General features: G+C 42.7%; 3 protein-coding genes across 4 annotated transcripts; 1 reads left to right on the forward strand and 2 right to left on the reverse strand.

Annotated features, from left to right (window-relative positions):
• Positions 1–1,623: 1,623 nt before the first annotated feature.
• r3hcc1l (R3H domain and coiled-coil containing 1-like) lies at positions 1,624–6,987 on the reverse strand. The gene is made up of 7 exons (XM_053419238.1): positions 6,899–6,987; positions 5,474–5,983; positions 5,149–5,339; positions 4,641–4,711; positions 4,461–4,556; positions 4,231–4,371; positions 1,624–2,844 (listed from the first exon to the last, which is right to left on the reverse strand). The coding sequence occupies exons 2-7, from the start codon at positions 5,957–5,959 to the stop codon at positions 2,792–2,794; spliced, it is 1,038 nt and encodes a 345-aa protein (XP_053275213.1). The 5' UTR covers positions 5,960–5,983; positions 6,899–6,987; the 3' UTR covers positions 1,624–2,791.
• A 290-nt stretch (positions 6,988–7,277) lies between these two features.
• crtac1a (cartilage acidic protein 1a) lies at positions 7,278–11,878 on the forward strand. Of its 2 annotated transcripts, none has more exons than XM_053418568.1 (14): positions 7,278–7,403; positions 8,009–8,220; positions 8,327–8,523; positions 8,646–8,782; positions 8,878–9,034; positions 9,121–9,255; positions 9,958–10,094; positions 10,191–10,327; positions 10,449–10,531; positions 10,734–10,834; positions 10,926–11,094; positions 11,168–11,351; positions 11,485–11,524; positions 11,650–11,878. In XM_053418568.1, exons 2-12 carry the CDS (start codon positions 8,021–8,023, stop codon positions 11,344–11,346), a joined length of 1,632 nt encoding a protein of 543 aa, XP_053274543.1. In that variant the 5' UTR covers positions 7,278–7,403; positions 8,009–8,020; the 3' UTR covers positions 11,347–11,351; positions 11,485–11,524; positions 11,650–11,878. The 2 variants fall into 2 exon arrangements, with proteins under 2 accessions (XP_053274543.1, XP_053274542.1); XM_053418567.1 differs by having other exon boundaries at positions 11,168–11,313.
• Positions 11,879–13,282: 1,404 nt separating this feature from the next.
• Positions 13,283–17,908, reverse strand: golga7ba (golgin A7 family, member Ba). Its single transcript, XM_053418569.1, has 5 exons — positions 17,830–17,908; positions 16,541–16,666; positions 15,663–15,815; positions 15,468–15,569; positions 13,283–14,606 (listed from the first exon to the last, which is right to left on the reverse strand). The coding sequence occupies exons 1-5, from the start codon at positions 17,839–17,841 to the stop codon at positions 14,523–14,525; spliced, it is 477 nt and encodes a 158-aa protein (XP_053274544.1). The 5' UTR covers positions 17,842–17,908; the 3' UTR covers positions 13,283–14,522.
• Positions 17,909–18,992: the final 1,084 nt, after the last annotated feature.

Genomic DNA, 18,992 nt, shown 5'->3' on the forward strand with positions numbered 1-18,992 from the left:
CTGTTAAATATACCTCTCGGCTGTTAGTCCATGAAACGTGCTTTCAGATGCATTTTTTTTAAATGCAACAGTCCGATTGTCACACTTGTGATGGAGGTTTCCTGGAAGCTGGTGAAAGGGGGGTGAGCGGTGTGACCTAGGGGTAGAGTGGTCATCCTCCAACAAGAAGGTTGGCGGTTCAATCCCCACTCTTCCCCATCTGCATGCCGAAGTGTCCTTGGGTAAGATACTGAACCCCTAAAATGGCCCCTCATAGGTTGTGAATGCACTCATTGTGAGTCGCTTTGGATAAAAGCGTCTGCCAAATGACAAGTGATGTAATGTAATAAAAAGGAGAACTCAGGCAGCAGCTGATGTAGACGTGATGCATCGAGGAGACCAGAAGGTGGAACGATATACAAAAGCCATCAGAGTAACATGAGCAACTGTCACCCCCAAGTCTGAAGATGTCTCCCACAGCGTCCCAGTATATGTCCCTCATCTTGCGACACCCATCCCAACAGCACATCCACGAAAGCATTTATACCTAACCTTTACGTCTAGCCACTGATGTTATATGCAAAAGAATTGGAGTTGGTGCCTCCCTCTCTAGAGCATCTGAATTAGACATGAAAGTCCATGAGCGTAGACACTACAATGTACTGCTAGTTGCCCCTTTATCTATAACCTGACCTTGGGTTCTGCCAGGAGAGCAGGGAGTATCTGAGGAATGAGTCTGGCTGTAGTCTCCTCATGCTGAACAGATTTACTGATGCTGAACTAATCCTTCTGTACAAAAACACCTTTAGAAAGGACCCGGCAAAGACACCAGCACCTGTAGAGACTGCAGTTGCATAAATACAAATTTGTCTTTGTGAATCACAAAGACAAATGAAAACACTGAAGATGAAACGGTGCCTCCTCTGAGGCTGCAGCACTTTAATTGAATTGGTTTCATGAGCCACGTGGCACCATCTCAGCCACTGATCTGCACAGTAACAAACTGGGTTCTGTACTGGACTCAGCCGTAGCAGAGCTGAATATCACCCTGGATGAATGCACTGATTGGAAGCTAAAAGTGTCAGCTAAATGATATGGGTTGTGATCAGACGGAGGCAACATCATGTTTTTATTTCCCATTTGTGCACCCAGCAGTATGTTGTTAACATATGTAAACGTATCCACTTACAGCTGGGTGCTTATATGGACAAGAGTTAACGAATCTGAGATACAAAGTTCACTGAGAACAAATACATTGGCAGCTCTATCTGCAGACTGGGAGAGGGAAACTTAATTACTGGCTGAGGAGGTGAAGGAGACGCAGTGCCACGCGGTCTGTGGTCGCCTGGGTGCAGCCTCAGAGGAGGCAGCAGCCTCCACATGTGAAAAAAGTCTCCTGAGGCTAGACGGGTTCTGGTAAAGAATTATGAAACGGACTTTGTGGATTTAAGTTATATTAATTAAACATTTGTGTCTACCAGATAGAGAGCTCTGGTTTCTAATTGTAATCAAGAAAAGCAGCCAGTTGAGATTGACCACATCTTCAATTTAAGGCGATTAGAAAGGATCGTGTTGAACCTGAGTCCTAAACCAACAGATCATGCGATGATTAAACTGGAGTGAAAACGTCACCAGATCAGGAGATGAAATGGAATCTTTTCTTTTTATTTATTCAGGAATCTACTGTAAGTTACTGATACAAACAGACAGTTATACAACATCTGCTCAACAGTTTCATTCAAATTCACAGACCCAGGATCTGTGACTCTGCAGCCACTTTAAGACCACGTTCTACAAATTTACTTTAAGGTTTTAACCATATGTATTGTTATAAAGATTCTCTCCACTGTACTTAAAAAAAAAAAAAAACACTGTCCAATGTCGGAAAATACAGTTTGAAATGGATACGAAAGGTAAACTGGGTGTCCCACTGATTCATCTGAACAACATACATGTATATTAAGTTACTGTTAGAGCTTTTGAAAAAGAACCAGTGGGGGAAACATTAATGAGATGCAATACATTTAATAAAGATGCTTGTAGTTCATCATACTTCTATCTGACCTAAGAATGTTTCATGCTCTTGATACTTGAAAGATCGTGACAAGTTATTTCTGTTCAAAGTTTCGCTGACAGAATGGGTGAAAACATATTTATCATCATCATCTTTCTTTGCACAAAGAAATCCTCTGACTGAAAATATGTACAGACAAACACACGACACAGCTCAAACGCTGAAAACTGACCTTATATGAAGTTTTAAAAGTGAAGTTAAAGTTTAATAAAAGTTACCGTTACATTGTGATACAAGAACTGACTCAACAGTATATTCATATACCATAGTGTACTTTATCATCATGACTTTAAACAATACAGGATCTTTACCTGGCGGGTGGGTTTAGTTGAGTTTATCTTAAAAAACATCTAAAAAAAATGTAAAACAATGACAAACATGATGCTCTACAGCTTCACAGAAAATCATCCTTTCAATGAATTACAAATGATTAGGCTCAGTGCTTCAGTACAGACCTTAGTTACAGTGTAACAGATATAAAAGTAAGTCCAGGTGAGAGAACAGTTCCTAATAAAGAAATAATAAAGGATCGGGGAGAGTAACCGGACGCCCTGATCTGAGGAAACGCTGCAGACTAATGGACAGCGGCAAAAAGAAAAATAGATGGGAATCCATATGTTGGAAGTGTGGTGGTAGAAAGGAGTGGCCAGTGGAGAGAGACAGAGCAGAAGAAGTAACAGAAGCTTTGCATCTGTTGGAAAAAGCCAAAGGAATCATACGAGTAGTTGTTGTTTTCCGTCACTTTCCCTCCCAAGCATCTTCCTTCAGTTTGGCTTCCAGGCGCTTTTGTTCTGAAAGATAAATCACAGACAGATGTTGAACACATCAATCATCGAAAGCCTTTGAACAAACAACACGTTGGTGATGTGTTGCCTATAAATATACATCAGCGCCTCTACCACAGAGAAGTGAGGAGCAGACTGAAGATGGAGCTGTACGTTAATACGTGGCGTCCATTCCAGGGACACTATGTTCAGCCCATGATGCACGTCTGCACTGACATTTACTCAGTGTGTTGTGAACTTAAGTAAAGAGCAGCATAGTGCGCAGCGCCCATGCTAAGAACAAAGGAGCTGTTTTTAGTTCGCTATACTCAAGGCCCTGACTTCCTGACTCACTGCTCAGTGGACGGCCATTTGTGGTTTGCTGTGCCTATATACTTATGTTCCATCTGTGATGGGAAATGGCTGCTGTTCTGATTATAGACCTGTTACCATCTGCACAGGGATGGACAGAGAACAACTTCTTTTAAATCAACTTGCAACTGCACCTTCCAATTTTCGTGTTAAGTAATAAAGCAGCTCCCTCTTCTGGTGGAAACACTGTGATGCAGAAACTAGGGCAAACGGTTGAGGATTCTAACACGTGTGAAAAGCTGAGAACCTACTCTATATTTTTCTCAAAGAGACCATGCTTAATATGTTTGTGGCCTAAGATAAGGAGGCAAATCACAAATTTAAGTAATGTTTCAACATGGTCCCTTTCTGTATTCATACATTTAAGGTGTTTGCACACCAAGCCTTTATTTTCGTAAGAGTTTTCTATATCCATCATAAGTATTGTGTTAAGGAGTCGGTGTACAAACTTGATTGAAATAAATACGACCTCATGTGTCAAACGAAACACAACAGACTTGGTGCAAAGACCTTTGGTCCAGCGATCGAGGGGAATACAAATCTGTTCTCTGAAGAAGGCATCGGTTGTCAAAGGTCTCCTGTGGAGTGTTGGTGACTTGCCTTCCAGGATAAGGGTCATCTCCGAGGCTCTCTTTTTATTCATGTGTTTTTTCTCTCTGTCATATTTGCCTGTTCTTAACCAAAGTGTCAGAAGTAACCACGATTTCCTTGTGGACCTCCTTGGGTGATAAGCCCTTTAGACAGATGTTTTTATCTCTTTAAGTGGTGACTTCAAATTACCCAAAACAGAAGTATCCAAAAACTTATTAAGAGAGCTGTGCATCTTCTTCTGTCTGAGGCCATGGTCACCCTTCAAATGTAAGCAACCATCCACCTGAGGTGTGGATCAGCAGTATTTCAGTTTCCTACACAAAAACTATCAGTGGAGAGAGCACACAACCACCACATTATACAACAGAGCAGGTTTTGCTGAACGCATCACTGCTCTATGCACAAGACCACAAGAATAAGCCTGAAAAGAAAGCATCTGTGTATTATCACCTTTCGCTGCCAGGAGTTTCCTCTTCTCTGCTTCGCGCTGCTCGTCAGACTGGTTGTTTTTCACACCGAGGGCACCGATCACAAGCCTACGAGCCATCGCTGCACTGGTCTGAGGTCTGTCTTTTGCAGGCAGGAGGTCCTCTGAGGATAGACGGACACTGATCATTTTAGCATTTAAATATGCGACATACAGACGACAAACTGACAACACCAGAGGAGTGTATTTGTACCTGAGCTGCTTCGGGCTTTGGCTTGGACTTCGGCGGAGGACTTGGAGAGTGGTCGCAACTTCATCAGTGGATGTTTGGATCTTAAAGCTTCACGGGCTGAAAAAAGAAAAGACGTAACTCCCTCTTATAACAATTTGGGATAGAAAGTGTCACAGCAACACAATGCAGCGATTAACTCACCTGCTATGGGGCTTGAGAAGAGGCCTATAACGTGAACTTCATCGATCCACTTAATGTCAAAGCCCCTCTGTCTGAAATCACAATCAGAAAAGAAATGTTACCAAAACCAATATTCTTTTAATCTTCTACACTTGGGGATCAAAAATCATATTCAAGACCTACTGACATGTCAGATGAATACACTTTACTATGGCTCTATTCTTTTTTTTAAGTTAGGACCATGCAGAAAGAGAAATACTGCTACATCCAACATAGATTTTCAATCTCAAAATGCTACTACAGGTTTCAACAAGTTATATATTAAAGACTATTTATTTCAAATGTTGACATAATTAAGTACTATCTTGACCTAGTAAGTAATATTTTAACTTAGTTAAGACTTTTAAAGGGCTAATATCAGATAATTGAATAGAACATTGTTTTGTTTTACTTTTTAAACCTGCTGACACCCTGTTGTGGTTTTAAATAATGTCTTAAAGTAAGATGTTGTGCCCTGTATGATACATACTGATAAGCCTGGAATAACTTGAGAAGGTCATCGGTCTTAAATTCAGCAGGAAAGTCGTAGATTTCTACGATGTTGGAGATTTCATCATCTCTGAAGTCGCCTTCCTCCTCATCCTCCTCTTGGTCCATATTGCTGTAATCAAACCTGCGGCCCTGGTTTGACTTCTTCTTTCGACCCTGCTTCACAGCCAGCTGCAGCCAGGGAGAAGGAAAGTGTACAGATGAAGACAGGTGGAATATGAGTAGATGACAAGAGAAGGAACTGAACCAAAGCTTCAATTATACTCCTCCCGCCTGCTTTTATGCTGAATGAATGAAACTCTCACCTCTGCAGGCAGGTGCTGTTCCAAAGAGTCGCCCTCATCATTGAACAGTGTATCCCAGCTTTCCTCTTCCTCCTCTTCTTCCTCTTCCTCCACAAGGGATATTGCTTCCAGCCGTGAGGCAACATCTGCCTCCAGACTGGCTGACTCAAGCTGCTCTTTGACCTCAACCTCTGGATCCTCCAGCGGCTCCTCCTTCACATCAGGCTTCGTGTCGCTGTTCTGTATCTCACCTCCATCTTCTCCTTCAACAGGTGCCGACTTACCCTCTCCTCCAGCCTTGTCCTTCTTGTTCTTGGCATTCTTCCGTGCCTTGTCAGTGTAGCGAGGCCTGGGTCGTGGCTTTACTTCTCCCGGAGTCTGAGCTTTGTCTTTGGAGGCAGGGAGCCGCTGTTTGGGGACGTACGGAGGCGGATTTGGCTTCTTGGTCTCGGAGGGAGGTGCGGGTGTTGGCTGGGATGTAGCACAGTCTTCCTTTGGCTGTTCCATTACTCAATTGAATTAATAAAACACCTGGATCACAGAGGAAGGGGGACAAATCAGGCAACTTGACAAGAAAATTTGATTTTAGAAAATACACTGAAAATATGGAAGGAGATTGTCAAAAACTATAAATTGGAAGGTGACATGAAACTGTCCCTCAGATTTAAACCTAAAGAGATAAGAGATAACACATTTGCAAGGTGATGGAAAAAAATCTAAAATGAATTCATCTCAGAAAATGTAGACAATTACAGCCAATCGATTTTTATGATACATCATTTAAAAAGGGCGTTCACTGTCTCCACATCTGTCTCACAGACAAGCCTCATCAGTATCCTCTATTCAAATTATTTAAAAGACTAAGTGCTATAAGATGACTTATATAACTTTTGTTTTATTGCTTTATTTTATTGATTTTACCATTGAACCTTTTTTTCGATGCATCAGTTTGTTTTACCTCACTTCTCTTCTCCATTAACGTGCTATCGTTTGTAACAGCACTGCACGCATTTTCTGTTTCTACGTCTGTGACACACTTGGTGAACGTGTTTATGAAGAATGCTCTGTACATCAAGTGGAGTGGAATACATAAAATGAATAAGTAAACAGTTTTAAAAAAAAAACAAGTACATTTTTTAATCATACGCAGTTTTCAAAACGATAAATCATTTGATACAATATTGATCTGATTTCATCCAAACAACTACAAGTAGCTCACGCGCTGCTGGAGCCTGAAAACTGGCCAAGTAGCTTAGCACTGTGTGTTTCAGTTAGCTCCAGCTTGCTAACCGGTTTAGCTAACGGGCTAAACTTCCACCAACTGAGGCGATATTAGCTGTTTATCGAGAACACAAATATAAAGATAATTCAAGTCTTTTGTTTTCATTTCACTAAGACACCAAACGTCTAAACAGGGAAGATACTGTTATTGTTCTTTCAGCTCACCCGTGTCTGGTTTGTTCAGCCCACAGTCTCTGGTGCAGCCGCCGATGTTCGTCGCGCTACTGACGTGAGCACAGGACAACCCAGTGCATGCTGGGAGATGGCGTTCTTTTAGGGCGCCGCAGCTGAGCCACTCTGCAGGACGGGCACGTTTGTTTAACGCAATAAAAAACTTGTTTTGTTCTCCAGCACAACTTCCATCCGCTTCACGGTTTATGATCGATTCCCAACACCTCTAATCACTCATGTATGATAAGTGAATTGTTGTTGTGACTACCAATACATAGCATCCGGGTCTCGGAAACACGGGCACAAGAAATACAGGCCAGCCATTGGTCAACAACCTGATCATTCAGAGAGACCTCCTCTGATTGGCTTATCCTCTGCACATTACACAAGCTGTTTTGTAGATTTTAAAAGCTATAGTTGTGTAAGGACGAGGATCTGTGCTAAACGTCTGCCGCGCAGACACATCATCTCTATCTCTACACTCAGACTCAGCTGTCAGGTAAGAAAGAAGGAGACCTTCCTGCAGACATACTTCAGAGAGGAAGAATTAACCTCATGCATGGATGTAGTGGTAAAGATCTCATTGCAATGTATGATGAATGTAAGATCAATTATGCTTGTGCAGCATAATTATTAACAAGTAAATGACAAGACAGTATTCTTAACAAGATGTAGATCATTTTTTAACCAACTTCGAATGAAGGATTGTTTTCACTAATCAGGAAAAACACATTGGAGCGTTTCATTAAAATAACCTGCTCCAAACTAGTATAAACTTTGTCTTTCCATTGGTGGCAACCTCTCTCTCTAGATTTCACTATTGCTTACTTGTAACATCTATTTGGATTCTGTCATTTAATTGTGGCCTTTTGTTCATTTTGGATTGTTCCACATGTTCTTTGTGTGTGTGAAACCTTGCTGTGTGTCAGCAACATGAGCCAAATGTATCAGGAGCAAACTTCACATCAGTGGTTATCGATAATGAGCAGAGAATGACAAACAAATCTGTTTCCAATGTGAGATGCAGCATTAAAACCATGAAATGTCTGTGTCCATATCCTGGACACAACACATGACCCACACCCCTGCTCTGTGTCCCATCAGGCTGCAGTGGCGATGTGGGCCTCAGGTCTGCTGCTCCTCCTGTTGGTGGGACTCCGGCATCAGTCTCTCGCCCAGAGCTCGGAGCCCATGTTCCAGGTCGTAACGCAGACTGTGCTTCCTCCGGACAATCTTCACAACCCGACACAGCTCAACTACGGGATGGCCGTGACCGACGTGGACGGTGACGGCGACCTGGAAGTGGTGGTGGCAGGGTGAGGGGCTGACGGTGTGACATAGCCCAGCTATACGTTTTTTACCCTGTGGCCGTTAGCTTGCATGAATTTGTAAAAATCCAATCTATTCTACGTTTTCCCTCAGGTACAACGGGCCCAACCTGGTGCTGAAGTACGATCACACCACGAAGAGGCTGGTGAACATCGCCACTGACGACAGCACCTCTCCATACTACGCCCTGAGGGACCGAGCAGGGAACGCTATCGGAGTTACTGCCTGCGACGTGGATGGAGACGGACGTGAGGAGATCTACTTCCTGAACACAAACGACGCCTACTCTGGTGAATAGTGCGATTTCAAGATTTCCAACCAGAAACCAGCAAAGGGCCTCCTGACGTCATTTCTGGAACAATATGTGAAGGGATTTCTCTCATGATCTCTGGCTTTCTGTTTTTTTATGCAGGACGGGCAACTTACTCGGACAAGCTCTTCAAGTTTCGCAACGGTCGCTTCGAAGATCTTCTACAAGACGAGGTCAATGTGCGTCGCGGCGTGGCCAATCGCATGGCAGGACGTTCTGTGGCATGTGTGGACAGAAAGGTCAGTTAATCCACGTTGTCGATCTAAACACAAAATCCCACTTTTGCTTCTAAAAAAGCTTCCCCTCACTCCTCTCGCCTGCTGTTGCACTGCAGGGAACAGGTCGTTACTCCATCTACGTGGCCAATTACGCCAGTGGCAACGTGGGCCCCCATGCTCTCTTAGAAATGGACGAGGCTGCCAGTGATGTGAGTAAAGGCGTCATCGCTCTGTCGGACGTGGCTGCGCAGGCCGGGGTCAACAAGTTCACAGGTCAGGAGGAGTTCAGGCTCGAGAAGATGACGTGTGTGTGTGTGAAGTGGTTTGAAGTGGACTCTCACAGTTTGCTGGTCCTGCAGGTGGACGTGGTGTGGTGGTCGGGCCGATCCTGAGCGAGGCCAGGTCTGACGTCTTCTGTGACAACGAGAACGGACCCAACTTCTTGTTTAAGAATAAAGGAGATGGGACTTTTGTTGACATGGCCAGACAGGCAGGTGAGCTTGAGCGAAAGAGCAAGAACGCTCAAGAGGTGGGAGTTGAACTACATAAGATAAAATAAGAAATCTGAGAACTATCAACATGTTTGCGATGTGTGTCAGTCAATAGCTACTGAATCAGAATCAGAAAGTATTTATTGCCAAGAAGTTTACACCTACAAGGAATTTGCTCTGGTTATTGGTGCATACAATGAACATAGAAACATAAAAACACAATATATATATTTACTCACTATTTACTTCTTAAGTGAGTAAATAGCCATTACCTCACATTTTAAATCAATTATATCAAAAAGGAAATATAAAAAGGAGCAACACGTAGGTGCATTTTGGACAATTTTTTCCTTGCCATCTTAAATGTCCCATTTTCTTTAAAGGAATAGTTCTACAGATTAGAAAAAGTTATTATTGGCTTTAGTTTATATGTTCACACACGAGATATTCTCATCTAAATCTCAGCGAGAAAAAATTACCAAGATATAAATGTTTTGACTAAACTAGAAAAGAGTTAACATAATAATATTGAATTGTTGCTGTTATTTTATGAGAAAAGTAATTTATGGGGGAGAATCAATGTGCTGCTCTGCCACAGTGTCTTCTTTAATACCACCACTAGATGTCACTAGAGACACTTGATCTTATCGCTATTTTTCCAGCAGTGGCAGCACTAAAGCTTTAACACTGCATTTATATCCAAAGGTGTGGAGGACACCTACCAGCATGGCAGAGGAGTAACACTCGCTGACTTCAATGGGGATGGAAAGACGGACATCGTTTATGGCAACTGGAACGGCCCACACCGACTCTACCTGCAGGGCACCGACTCTACATTTCGGGTGAGGACTTTTACAGAGGAATAAAGAAGATCAGATAAAACTCTGTGAAATGGAAAGATTTTGATAAAACAGGATTTTTAAAATGATCTCTTGCAGAACGTAGCTACTGGGGGATTTGCGACCCCCTCCCCTATTCGCACAGTCATCGCTGCTGACTTTGATAACGACAAGGAGCTGGACGTTTTTTTCAACAACATCGCCTACAGAGGAAACGCCCCCAACAGGCTGTTCAGGTAAGATCGCAATAATTACATGGACCCAAGTTTCATGGAGAGGCGCCACACATAAACCATTACATGACAGGAAATCCTTAAATCAAAAGCTGTTGTTATAATCCCATGTGTTCGTTTGCAGGGTGGCAAGGAGAACTGATGCGGATCCACTGATCGAGGAGCTTAACGTGGGAGATGCTGCCGAGCCACAGGGGAGAGGAACAGGTCAGCTGCCTCTGAGCTCAGGACAACACGTTGTCATCAGTTTCATTATCAAACTGTAGAGAGCTGAAAGAAATATGAGACATCTCTGCCTCCTCTCTGTCTTTTGATTGAGATTCATAGAGACACAGCTGCCATATAAACACCACAGTTTAGTTGTCATGGGAGTAAGAGCCATGAAAGCTCTCTGTTTGCTACTGGACAGGTGGAACCGTGACCGACCTGGATGGGGACGGACAGCTGGAGCTGCTGCTGGCACATGGAGAGAGCGCCCAGCAGCCAATATCTGTCTTCAAGGTCACACAGGTGTGTACGTGTGTGTGTGTGCGTGTCTGTGTGTGGGTGTGCGTGTGTAGGTGTTAGTTACATCAGCCTAACCCATCACTGTTGTTGTCAGGGCTCGTCCAATAACTGGCTGCGGGTCATCCCTCACACCCAGTTTGGCTCTTTTGCCCGGGGCGCCAAGGTAACAGCCTTCACCAATCAGAGTGGAGCTCACACGCGCATCATTGACGGAGGCTCCGGGTACCTGTGTGAGATGGAGCCTGTCGCCCACTTTGGTTTAGGTAACAACAGCATTTGTTACATTATCTAAGGTAAAAGACAGTATAAAAATAAAATCCTGCCCCGGATTCCCAGGAGACGATGAGGTGACGGTGCTGCAGGTCTCCTGGCCAGACGGCAGCTCCATCAGCCGAGCCCTTCAGCCTGGTGAGATGAACTCAGTGGTGGAGGTGTCTTTTCCCAGAGAAGAGGAAATGACTCTGCTCGCCGATGACACGCAGGTACGGAGTACGGAGCCACAGCATGAACTATGAACCTGGTAATGTTCCAGTGTGTCTCTATCAGAGGCCTTATTGACTTATCTAACACAACTCTTTTCTTCTGACTGTCAGTTTTAATTCAATCAAATTTAATTTTACAACCAAATACTGACAGAAGTTTTTTTTTTCCAGTGTGGTAAAGGCTTCACTGTCAAGAATGGCCACTGTGCAGGTAGGCAAGTTTATTAAATGATTTGTTCTTGAATGCAGTGCCTCAAATATTAATTTGAAAAGAAATTAAAATTGTATTATTGTTCTGTTTTCAATTTTCTTTTCTTTATTATTTATTTTTTGCAGGTCTTTGAGAAGGCAATACAATTACTTTGGAAACAGAAAAACTAAACAGAAAATGGTTTCAAACTTTTTGTCCAGCCCTCAAAATTAAAACGTGTTGTTTCCTTTACTCTGAGTAGCTAAACTATTTTTCATTCATTTTAATCCAGTATTAATTTGTACTACTGCTAGGGTTAATGTTGTCTTTTATGACCCATGACCATCTCTCTTAATAAAATCTTACCAATCACTATTCTTGGTGAGTCAGTTTATTACTTCATAAGTAGAAAAAAGTCTGTGGTGCTTCAGGAGACCTAATCTTAAAAACAACCTCATTATTACATTAACACTATCACCTATTTAAGCCTTCTCTTTATATTCAATTGTATTGCCCTGTCTTGTTTAGTGTTTAAACAGTTTTTATCTGAAGTCCTATGTTACATTTATTCATGAATTGTGCTATATAATAAGATATATTACTATTATTATCATGATTTTTATTGTTATTATTATTATCACAAAGGAGATATATTGAGTTCTGCAAATTCCCTTTGTGTAAACACTTGTCTCTATGGTCTTCTTTCGTCATATTTCCATTTAACTGCCATGTGTTTCAGTTTGATCCTTTTCTACTGTGTCGTCCTAACCTTCCTTCTCTTCCTCCTTTGTTCTTGCTCTCACCTGCTTCGTGCTGTCACTCATGCAGCGTTGGCTCCATATTACATTGGAATCCGCTCCACGTCCGTCACCACGTTTCAAGCCTCCTGTGTGAAGACACTTTTACTACAGTGTGTGTTGGTGCTGTCTGCACATCTCAGGAGTCCCTAGTCTTTAGAGTAACGTTTGAGAAAAGTATCTGCTTGACTTCCTGTGACATGCAGTGACCGTGTGTCCATCTGGATTCACTATTTGACGGAGTCCTAGTGTCTAGACGTCCTGCAGTCTGGATGTTTCCTGGGTGCACGCTGTCGTCTCTGCACTTTCCAAGTGAAGACTGAAGAAGCGGTCGATATCAACCCATAACTCAGTTGAAAGTGCTCTGTCATAGCCAGTTAAGCATGCATGAAAACAAAGCTCGTCATAACATCAGATTTGTGAGATGTTCTGATGCTGTAGTGCATGTAATAAGATGTTATACTTATTCTGTACTTTGAAATGGTGGTACAATTTCTGAGAGTTATTTGTACCATTTCATCTTTGATTACTGTGGTAATTTGGTCGTTTCTGTCCTACATCAAGCAGAGTTCAATTCACCAAGACACAGGCACAGCAAGCAACGTGCACAAGGCCCGGGGGGCCCGAACAGCTGCTAGCACATTCAGCACATCTCATAATACTGTGGTAATATATTATGTTAAATCATTTTTAAAACACTACTCGAGTTTGTATTTGATCAGCTCTATAGTTTTACAGTGCACATTAAGCACTTTACCACACAACAATCACGCAGAGCCATCAGGGATTATCTTGCCCAAGGAAACCTTGGGCAATTTAATTCGCTCCATTTAATGGACCATCCGCTCTACATCCTGAGCCACAGCTGGTCTTTTTTTCTAGTTACATTAGTGATGTTTGCTGGGTTTTCATTTCTGATAAAAACCTGCTGATAAGTACAACGATCATATTGGCTGCATTCCATTTAGCAGCTCCAGTCCTGGAGACCTGCTCCTGTGCACGTTCAGTATCTGTGATGACTTACCGGCACATCTACCTGTATCCTGTCAGGTGGCCTCTCATGTTTACTAACAGGGTGACGATAAAGAAAGACGAGCTCTGTGTAGCGGTGATGAAAGAGTATTTATCAGACACCAGTCATATTTACCTCTTTGCTGTGTATCAAACAACAAGCGACAAGAAAGTCAGTCCTCGCACAGCGTCACCAAAATAAAGGACACGTTCACATTTGTGAGTCCTTATTTGTTTCTGTTTGGCAGTTATTGTTCTTTGGAAGTTTGATGTACTTCAAAACACTACAGGTAAGATTCAGGAAGACTTTCTGACCCATACTTGGTCCACTTGTAATAATGCACACTGCGTCTTTGCATAATTCAAATTTAGGAAGAGTTGCTCTCGCTCATTGAAACCAAGAGGTTACCACTTGGATTGGTGCATTTGTGTCTAATTACTTTCATGTGCGTGATATGGAAGATCTGCTACAGTTGTACATGGATGTGCTGAGTGACATTCATCTGCTACCAGACAGTATGAGTTACAGCAGAGTGGATGGAGGAAGAGTTCCTTTGCACAGTGAAACGTTGTGATGCCCTGCTCAAATGCTTGCACATCCTTTTTCACATTTGCCACGATCCAGAAACGCAGTCAGAGCGACAGGTAGTGTCCTCAGAAGCCAGTGTGTGGTGGTGCAGGGTGGACGGTGATGGGCTCAGTCCAGTTTCCCAGTCGGTCAGGTCGCCGCTGAGGCTGATCTGGACTGTGCGGTGCAGCTGCGGTGGCTGAGGTATGAGGTTTCGATGAGGCCTGTGGTCGTCACTCCCATCTCAACACTAACACATCCTCTCTTTTCTTTCTTACTTCCTTCCATCCTTTTCATCTCCCACCAGACAGAACAGGAAGGACGTTAATGGTACGATCACACAAAGTATTGCGATGATTTTTTTTCCATCGAGACACTGAAGCAAAACACGTCTGAGTCAACGTGCATGCAAGTCAGTTTGCAAGAAACGACTGAAGTGCATTCACTGTGGAAAAAGCTCGGGAACATTTTAAGCACGTGATGTCAGGTCATTTGCCAAAGAGACACAAAAAGCTAGTGAATCCTTTGTGTGAACATGGCTGAGGGATGGTACGTGTTAAGTATTGGGACAGGAGTGGTATCAGGGTCCTGACTTCTCCGGTGGTGAGTGATCAGGGGGACAGGGGGCTTAGGACGAGGCCAGTCATCGAGCTGTGCTGCCGGACACAGAGCTGCTCCCTGAGCTGGAGCCGCTGGAGCCCCGGTCTTCATAGATGGAAATCTCTATCTGGTGAAAGTAGTTAGGGACAAATAAGGCACTACCGAGTATTAGAAAACACCAGCAGTCTGTAGGCCTGGGCCATTAGGACCAAACGTCACGTCTCTTTGTTTTGGCTGATTGGCGATACATGATCTATAACTGTGTATTTTCTCGTACATAATGTTCAGTTAATTTAAGGTATATATCCCAAGAACTTCTATTAAAACAGTCTGTGATCAAAATAAAATGCTAAGACAGAGTTTTCATTGCTGTTTGAAAATGCTGCGCAATTTGTCACCTTTAAATAAAACCATATCATATAGATGATATAAATTAAATTAAAATAGTAGTAGGATTTAGCATAAGGTACAAGTAGGTGAAGAAGAAAATATTTCTACTTATAGAAGAAATCATTTGAATGCCACGTCAACATTTGACAAATAGGCTGTAGTTTGTCTTTGAACAGGTCCTTAGGCCTCGGATTACTCCTAAATTACACAGTAAAAGTACTTCATACTATTTAAAAAAATGCTTATTATATGCTTACGGTTTATAAACTACATATGAAAGAAAAGGTAGTATCAGAGTACTTTATATCAGACTTTAGAACACTTCAAGTTACGGTTATGGGAGTTGTTGATATTTCTCTAAATTGATAAACTGTTCAGGTTTAGTTAATGGTTTTTTTATTTCTATGAAATACTGGTAAAACTTGTTATGCTTCATGAGAATATAATCAAATCTTATTTACATATTATGTATTTTGTCTCTGAAATTGTATTACCTGTGATAAGGGACCGTAAGATTTAATTGCCTCTCTCGTCTCCTCAGGAGAGATGCAAACACAAGCATTGATTTATTAATTTAAAAAGCACTGAGTAAGGATACAACACGCATCCCCCTCTCTATGGGATCAGTGATGAGCAGACCTCTGGGAGCGTAGACCTTCTCATTCTGCTCCTGAATGTACTTTGCGATCTTCTTCAACACCTGACACACAGACAGGAGAAGAAAAACCCACAACACGTTCACCGCTGAACTTGAACATGAAAATCCAGCTGCCTTTGAGAGAACCAGCCTGACCTTCTCGTAACGTGTCTCCATGCAGAGGAAGATGAGATACGCTGTAGCGCAGGCCAGACACCCCTCCAGGTACGACTGTCCTCCGATCTTCTCCGCCTCTGTGTAGTAGTTATTCAGAGTCTTCACAGTGTCCTCAAACAGCGTCCGCTCGATCTGGAGACGCACGAAGGACAGAGTCACGAGGAGAGCGATGAGTCAAGTGAAACGTGGAGAGGAAGGATGGGTTTTTCTCAATAATGACAGTCTTAGGACCTGTAGCTGTGAATCTGGTCTGTTGATGAAGATCTGCCATTTATCTCCTCAATTTATTGATCTTTCTTTACCAATAAAATATCTCAAAATAGTCATGGAAAGTTTCAGATTACAAAGAAACCTTGCTAATGATAAGGCGGAACTATGTCATCTTTTATTTTGAAAATCAACTAAAACTTTATTATCATTATTTTAAAAACTATAAATAATAGTAGCCTATTACTAATAGCGACAGAGGAATTTCCAATCATTCAAATAATTCTCATAATATTACTACTTTATTCTCATATTACTCCTTTATTCTCTTATTATTATGACTTTCTACACAAAATCTCCTTTTTCTCCTTCTGTAATGATCCTGTAGGCCGGTTGTATTGCACTGTATTTTTTGCCCCTATCATCTGTCAGGATTTTGCTTTTAATGTTGTATTTATATATTTTTCTTAAAATAAATAATTAATAATAATAATAATTTATATATACATATATATATAAATGCCTTTGATATAAAGACACACACACACTCACATCTATATACATATATGTACATACTAAATCCAAATGCATGTCTGTTGAGCTACATACATCTAACACAGGAGCATGTTTAACAGAAGAAGTCTCCTCACCCTGCTCTCCAGCTCCGACGGGAACTTGGTCTGAAACTTGCAGGTGGTTCCTTCGCTGTAGTCTCTCTGGATGAAGACCTTGTTGGCCAGGGACGCGCTGTGCCTCAGCTCCTGCAGGTTGTGGAACTGAGCACACACACACACACACGCACGCACGCACGCACGCACGCACGCACGCACGCACGCACGCACACACACACGCACGCACGCACGCACGCACGCACACACACACACACACACACACACACGCACACACACACACACACACACACACACACACACACACACACACAAAACAGTAGGGGTTAAAACAGTATCTCTGTAATGAGTCCCCAGAGAGACAGAGGGCGACACCCCTGTGTGCACCTGTTCACTGTCAATGTGTACAAACAGAGGCTGATTTGTCGGTGCAGGATGATAGAGGAGATGTGATCAATCTCCCCGTGGCTCAGTGTCTGCACTTATTTCTGCCTTGTTGTGTGTTGGAGCAGAGCCCAGCACTTGACACACTATCTCCTACACACACACACACACACACACACACACACACACACACACACACATTCTCCCCCTCTTGTCTCTCCCTGCTCGAACAGAGAAGCACAGCTCACAGGAGACGGTTCAACATCTAAACTACAGCTCACAACAGATCGATGATGTGGAACATGATGAGGCAGACTGTCACTCACTTACAACTGTATTATTATTATTATTATTATGTTATTATTATCAACCTCTCTTGTAAATCCGGCATTAACTGTATCACAGAAGGAGAGCAGTGGGTGGCCTCTGTCCATGGTGCTGAACGCTATTCCTCCCTCTGTGTGTGTGTGTGTGTGTGTGTGTGTGTGTGTGTGCGTGTGCGTGTGTGCGTGTGTAGTCAACACAGTGGATTAACGGGTCGTCTCAGCAGACAAAAAAGCCCCGATCTGCTTTCACCAAACACATTTTGTTCTCAACATCCCTGTGGGGACCCGCTGCTCCGCTGCCCCTGACACATCACTGACATGTTAAAGGTTTATTATCTGTATATCAATAAAATATCTTCTCTATCAAACGCGCTACGGGAGAATAACCGACGGATCATCGGCCGACGCGCAGGATAATGTAGGACACTGTCTGAAGTGAGCTGAATCCCAGTGTCACCTCGTCTCTCCGCTCACACACACCCGCACCCGTGATTTTTATTATTACTCATAGCGGCACCATGGAGGTGAGGTTCCTGCAGAGGGTGGGAACATGGAGGGGGGGGGGGGGGGGATTAAAGCCTTAACATCAGCCAGCCTTACCTCTGTCGCCATGTTGCCATCCGCGGCCGTGGGGACGAGTCCCTGCGTGCGCTCAAATCGTTTTAGTGGGACAAGAGGAGCGGGGCGGGGGGCGGGGATAAGAGGAGAGGAGGGGTTAGAGGGGCGGGGCTAACCTACAAGTGCAGGTTTAGGTCCGGTGCATTGCCTGTTTTAAATGTTTGTAACGCTCTCTTGTCCTTTGTTAGTGCTCGAGGGCTACTTCAGAATTATCCCTTGTCATTAGTGAGTCCTCCTCAAACAGTTCTACAAGATACCGTCACTTTCTATTGTTTGTGTGCTGGATGTTGTGTGCAGAGATTTTCTATAAACGGTCCATGGTGCAAAGTCAAGCTAGAAACGTTGTGTTCCTCCTACCTGGTTCATGAACCAGGTAGGTCAATTGTCAACTGTAAATTGTTTTCATAAAATGAAATTGAATTAGCTTTATTACTGTTCACGTGTGTTATTAATACTAGTATTATTTTTTCATACGTTGCAGTTTTGCTATTTCAGAGGGCTGTGGAGAAACTGACAAATTTTTCAGAACCAACTTTTGATCAGTAGGCATACACCTGTTAGTGTCTGATGCGGTCCCATACAGTGAAATAAAAACAGTTAAATCGTCAAAATGATCGAGGGCTGATTTGACCCGCAGCTTGACAGCTGACCTCTGCTGTCGTTTAACTGAGGACGGAGAAGAAGATTCAGCTCCTTCACAGACTGAAGACACACTGCCCTGTCCTTACTGACTGCTGGAGTGCTGGTTGCCTGTTTATTTTATTCCATCTTTATTTATCTTAATTAATATTCAACGTACTGCATGTCCAAATCACACAAAATTTGGCCCTGCACTTCCCTGGGCCCTTAGCAATGAACATGCCAAGTACGAAGGCGATAAGACAGTTTATCAGATACAGAATGTCTTCCACATAGAGACAGACCGATGTTTGTGGAATTAGTAGCATTAGTAGATAGAAGATAATCCTTTATTAGTCCCAAGAAGGAGAAATTTGCTGTGTTGCAGCAGCAGAGAGGACAGTCAAAAAATAAACATCAGTACAGTAATAAATAAGTAAATATTCAATATAAACACAAGTAAAAGCTAAATACAAATAGATACAAAAATAATGTAAGACGGTGTAAACTGAATATTTGCATATATT

This window comes from Pleuronectes platessa, chromosome 3, assembly GCF_947347685.1.
Source record: "Pleuronectes platessa chromosome 3, fPlePla1.1, whole genome shotgun sequence".
NCBI classification, from domain to species: Eukaryota; Metazoa; Chordata; class Actinopteri; order Pleuronectiformes; family Pleuronectidae; genus Pleuronectes; species Pleuronectes platessa.

What these genes read in the sequence shown, in the direction of transcription:
- r3hcc1l (XM_053419238.1), bottom strand. Translation starts at nt 5,959, where the DNA reads ATGGAACAGCCAAAGGAAGACTGTGCTACATCCCAGCCAACACCCGCA. An exon ending in AACAGCACCTGCCTGCAGAG is followed by an intron (nt 5,340 to 5,473) that starts GTGAGAGTTTCA and finishes CCCTGGCTGCAG; the next exon opens with CTGGCTGTGAAGCAGGGTCG. An exon ending in CTTCTCAAGCCCCATAGCAG is followed by an intron (nt 4,557 to 4,640) that starts GTGAGTTAATCG and finishes TTCTTTTTTCAG; the next exon opens with CCCGTGAAGCTTTAAGATCC.
- crtac1a (XM_053418567.1), top strand. Translation starts at nt 8,021, where the DNA reads ATGTGGGCCTCAGGTCTGCTGCTCCTCCTGTTGGTGGGACTCCGGCAT. An exon ending in GCACCGACTCTACATTTCGG is followed by an intron (nt 10,095 to 10,190) that starts GTGAGGACTTTT and finishes GATCTCTTGCAG; the next exon opens with AACGTAGCTACTGGGGGATT. An exon ending in GCCACAGGGGAGAGGAACAG is followed by an intron (nt 10,532 to 10,733) that starts GTCAGCTGCCTC and finishes GCTACTGGACAG; the next exon opens with GTGGAACCGTGACCGACCTG.
- golga7ba (XM_053418569.1), bottom strand. An exon ending in CGTCGGAGCTGGAGAGCAGG is followed by an intron (nt 15,816 to 16,540) that starts GTGAGGAGACTT and finishes GTGCGTCTCCAG; the next exon opens with ATCGAGCGGACGCTGTTTGA. An exon ending in TAGAGAGGGGGATGCGTGTT is followed by an intron (nt 14,607 to 15,467) that starts GTATCCTTACTC and finishes TACTTTCACCAG; the next exon opens with ATAGAGATTTCCATCTATGA.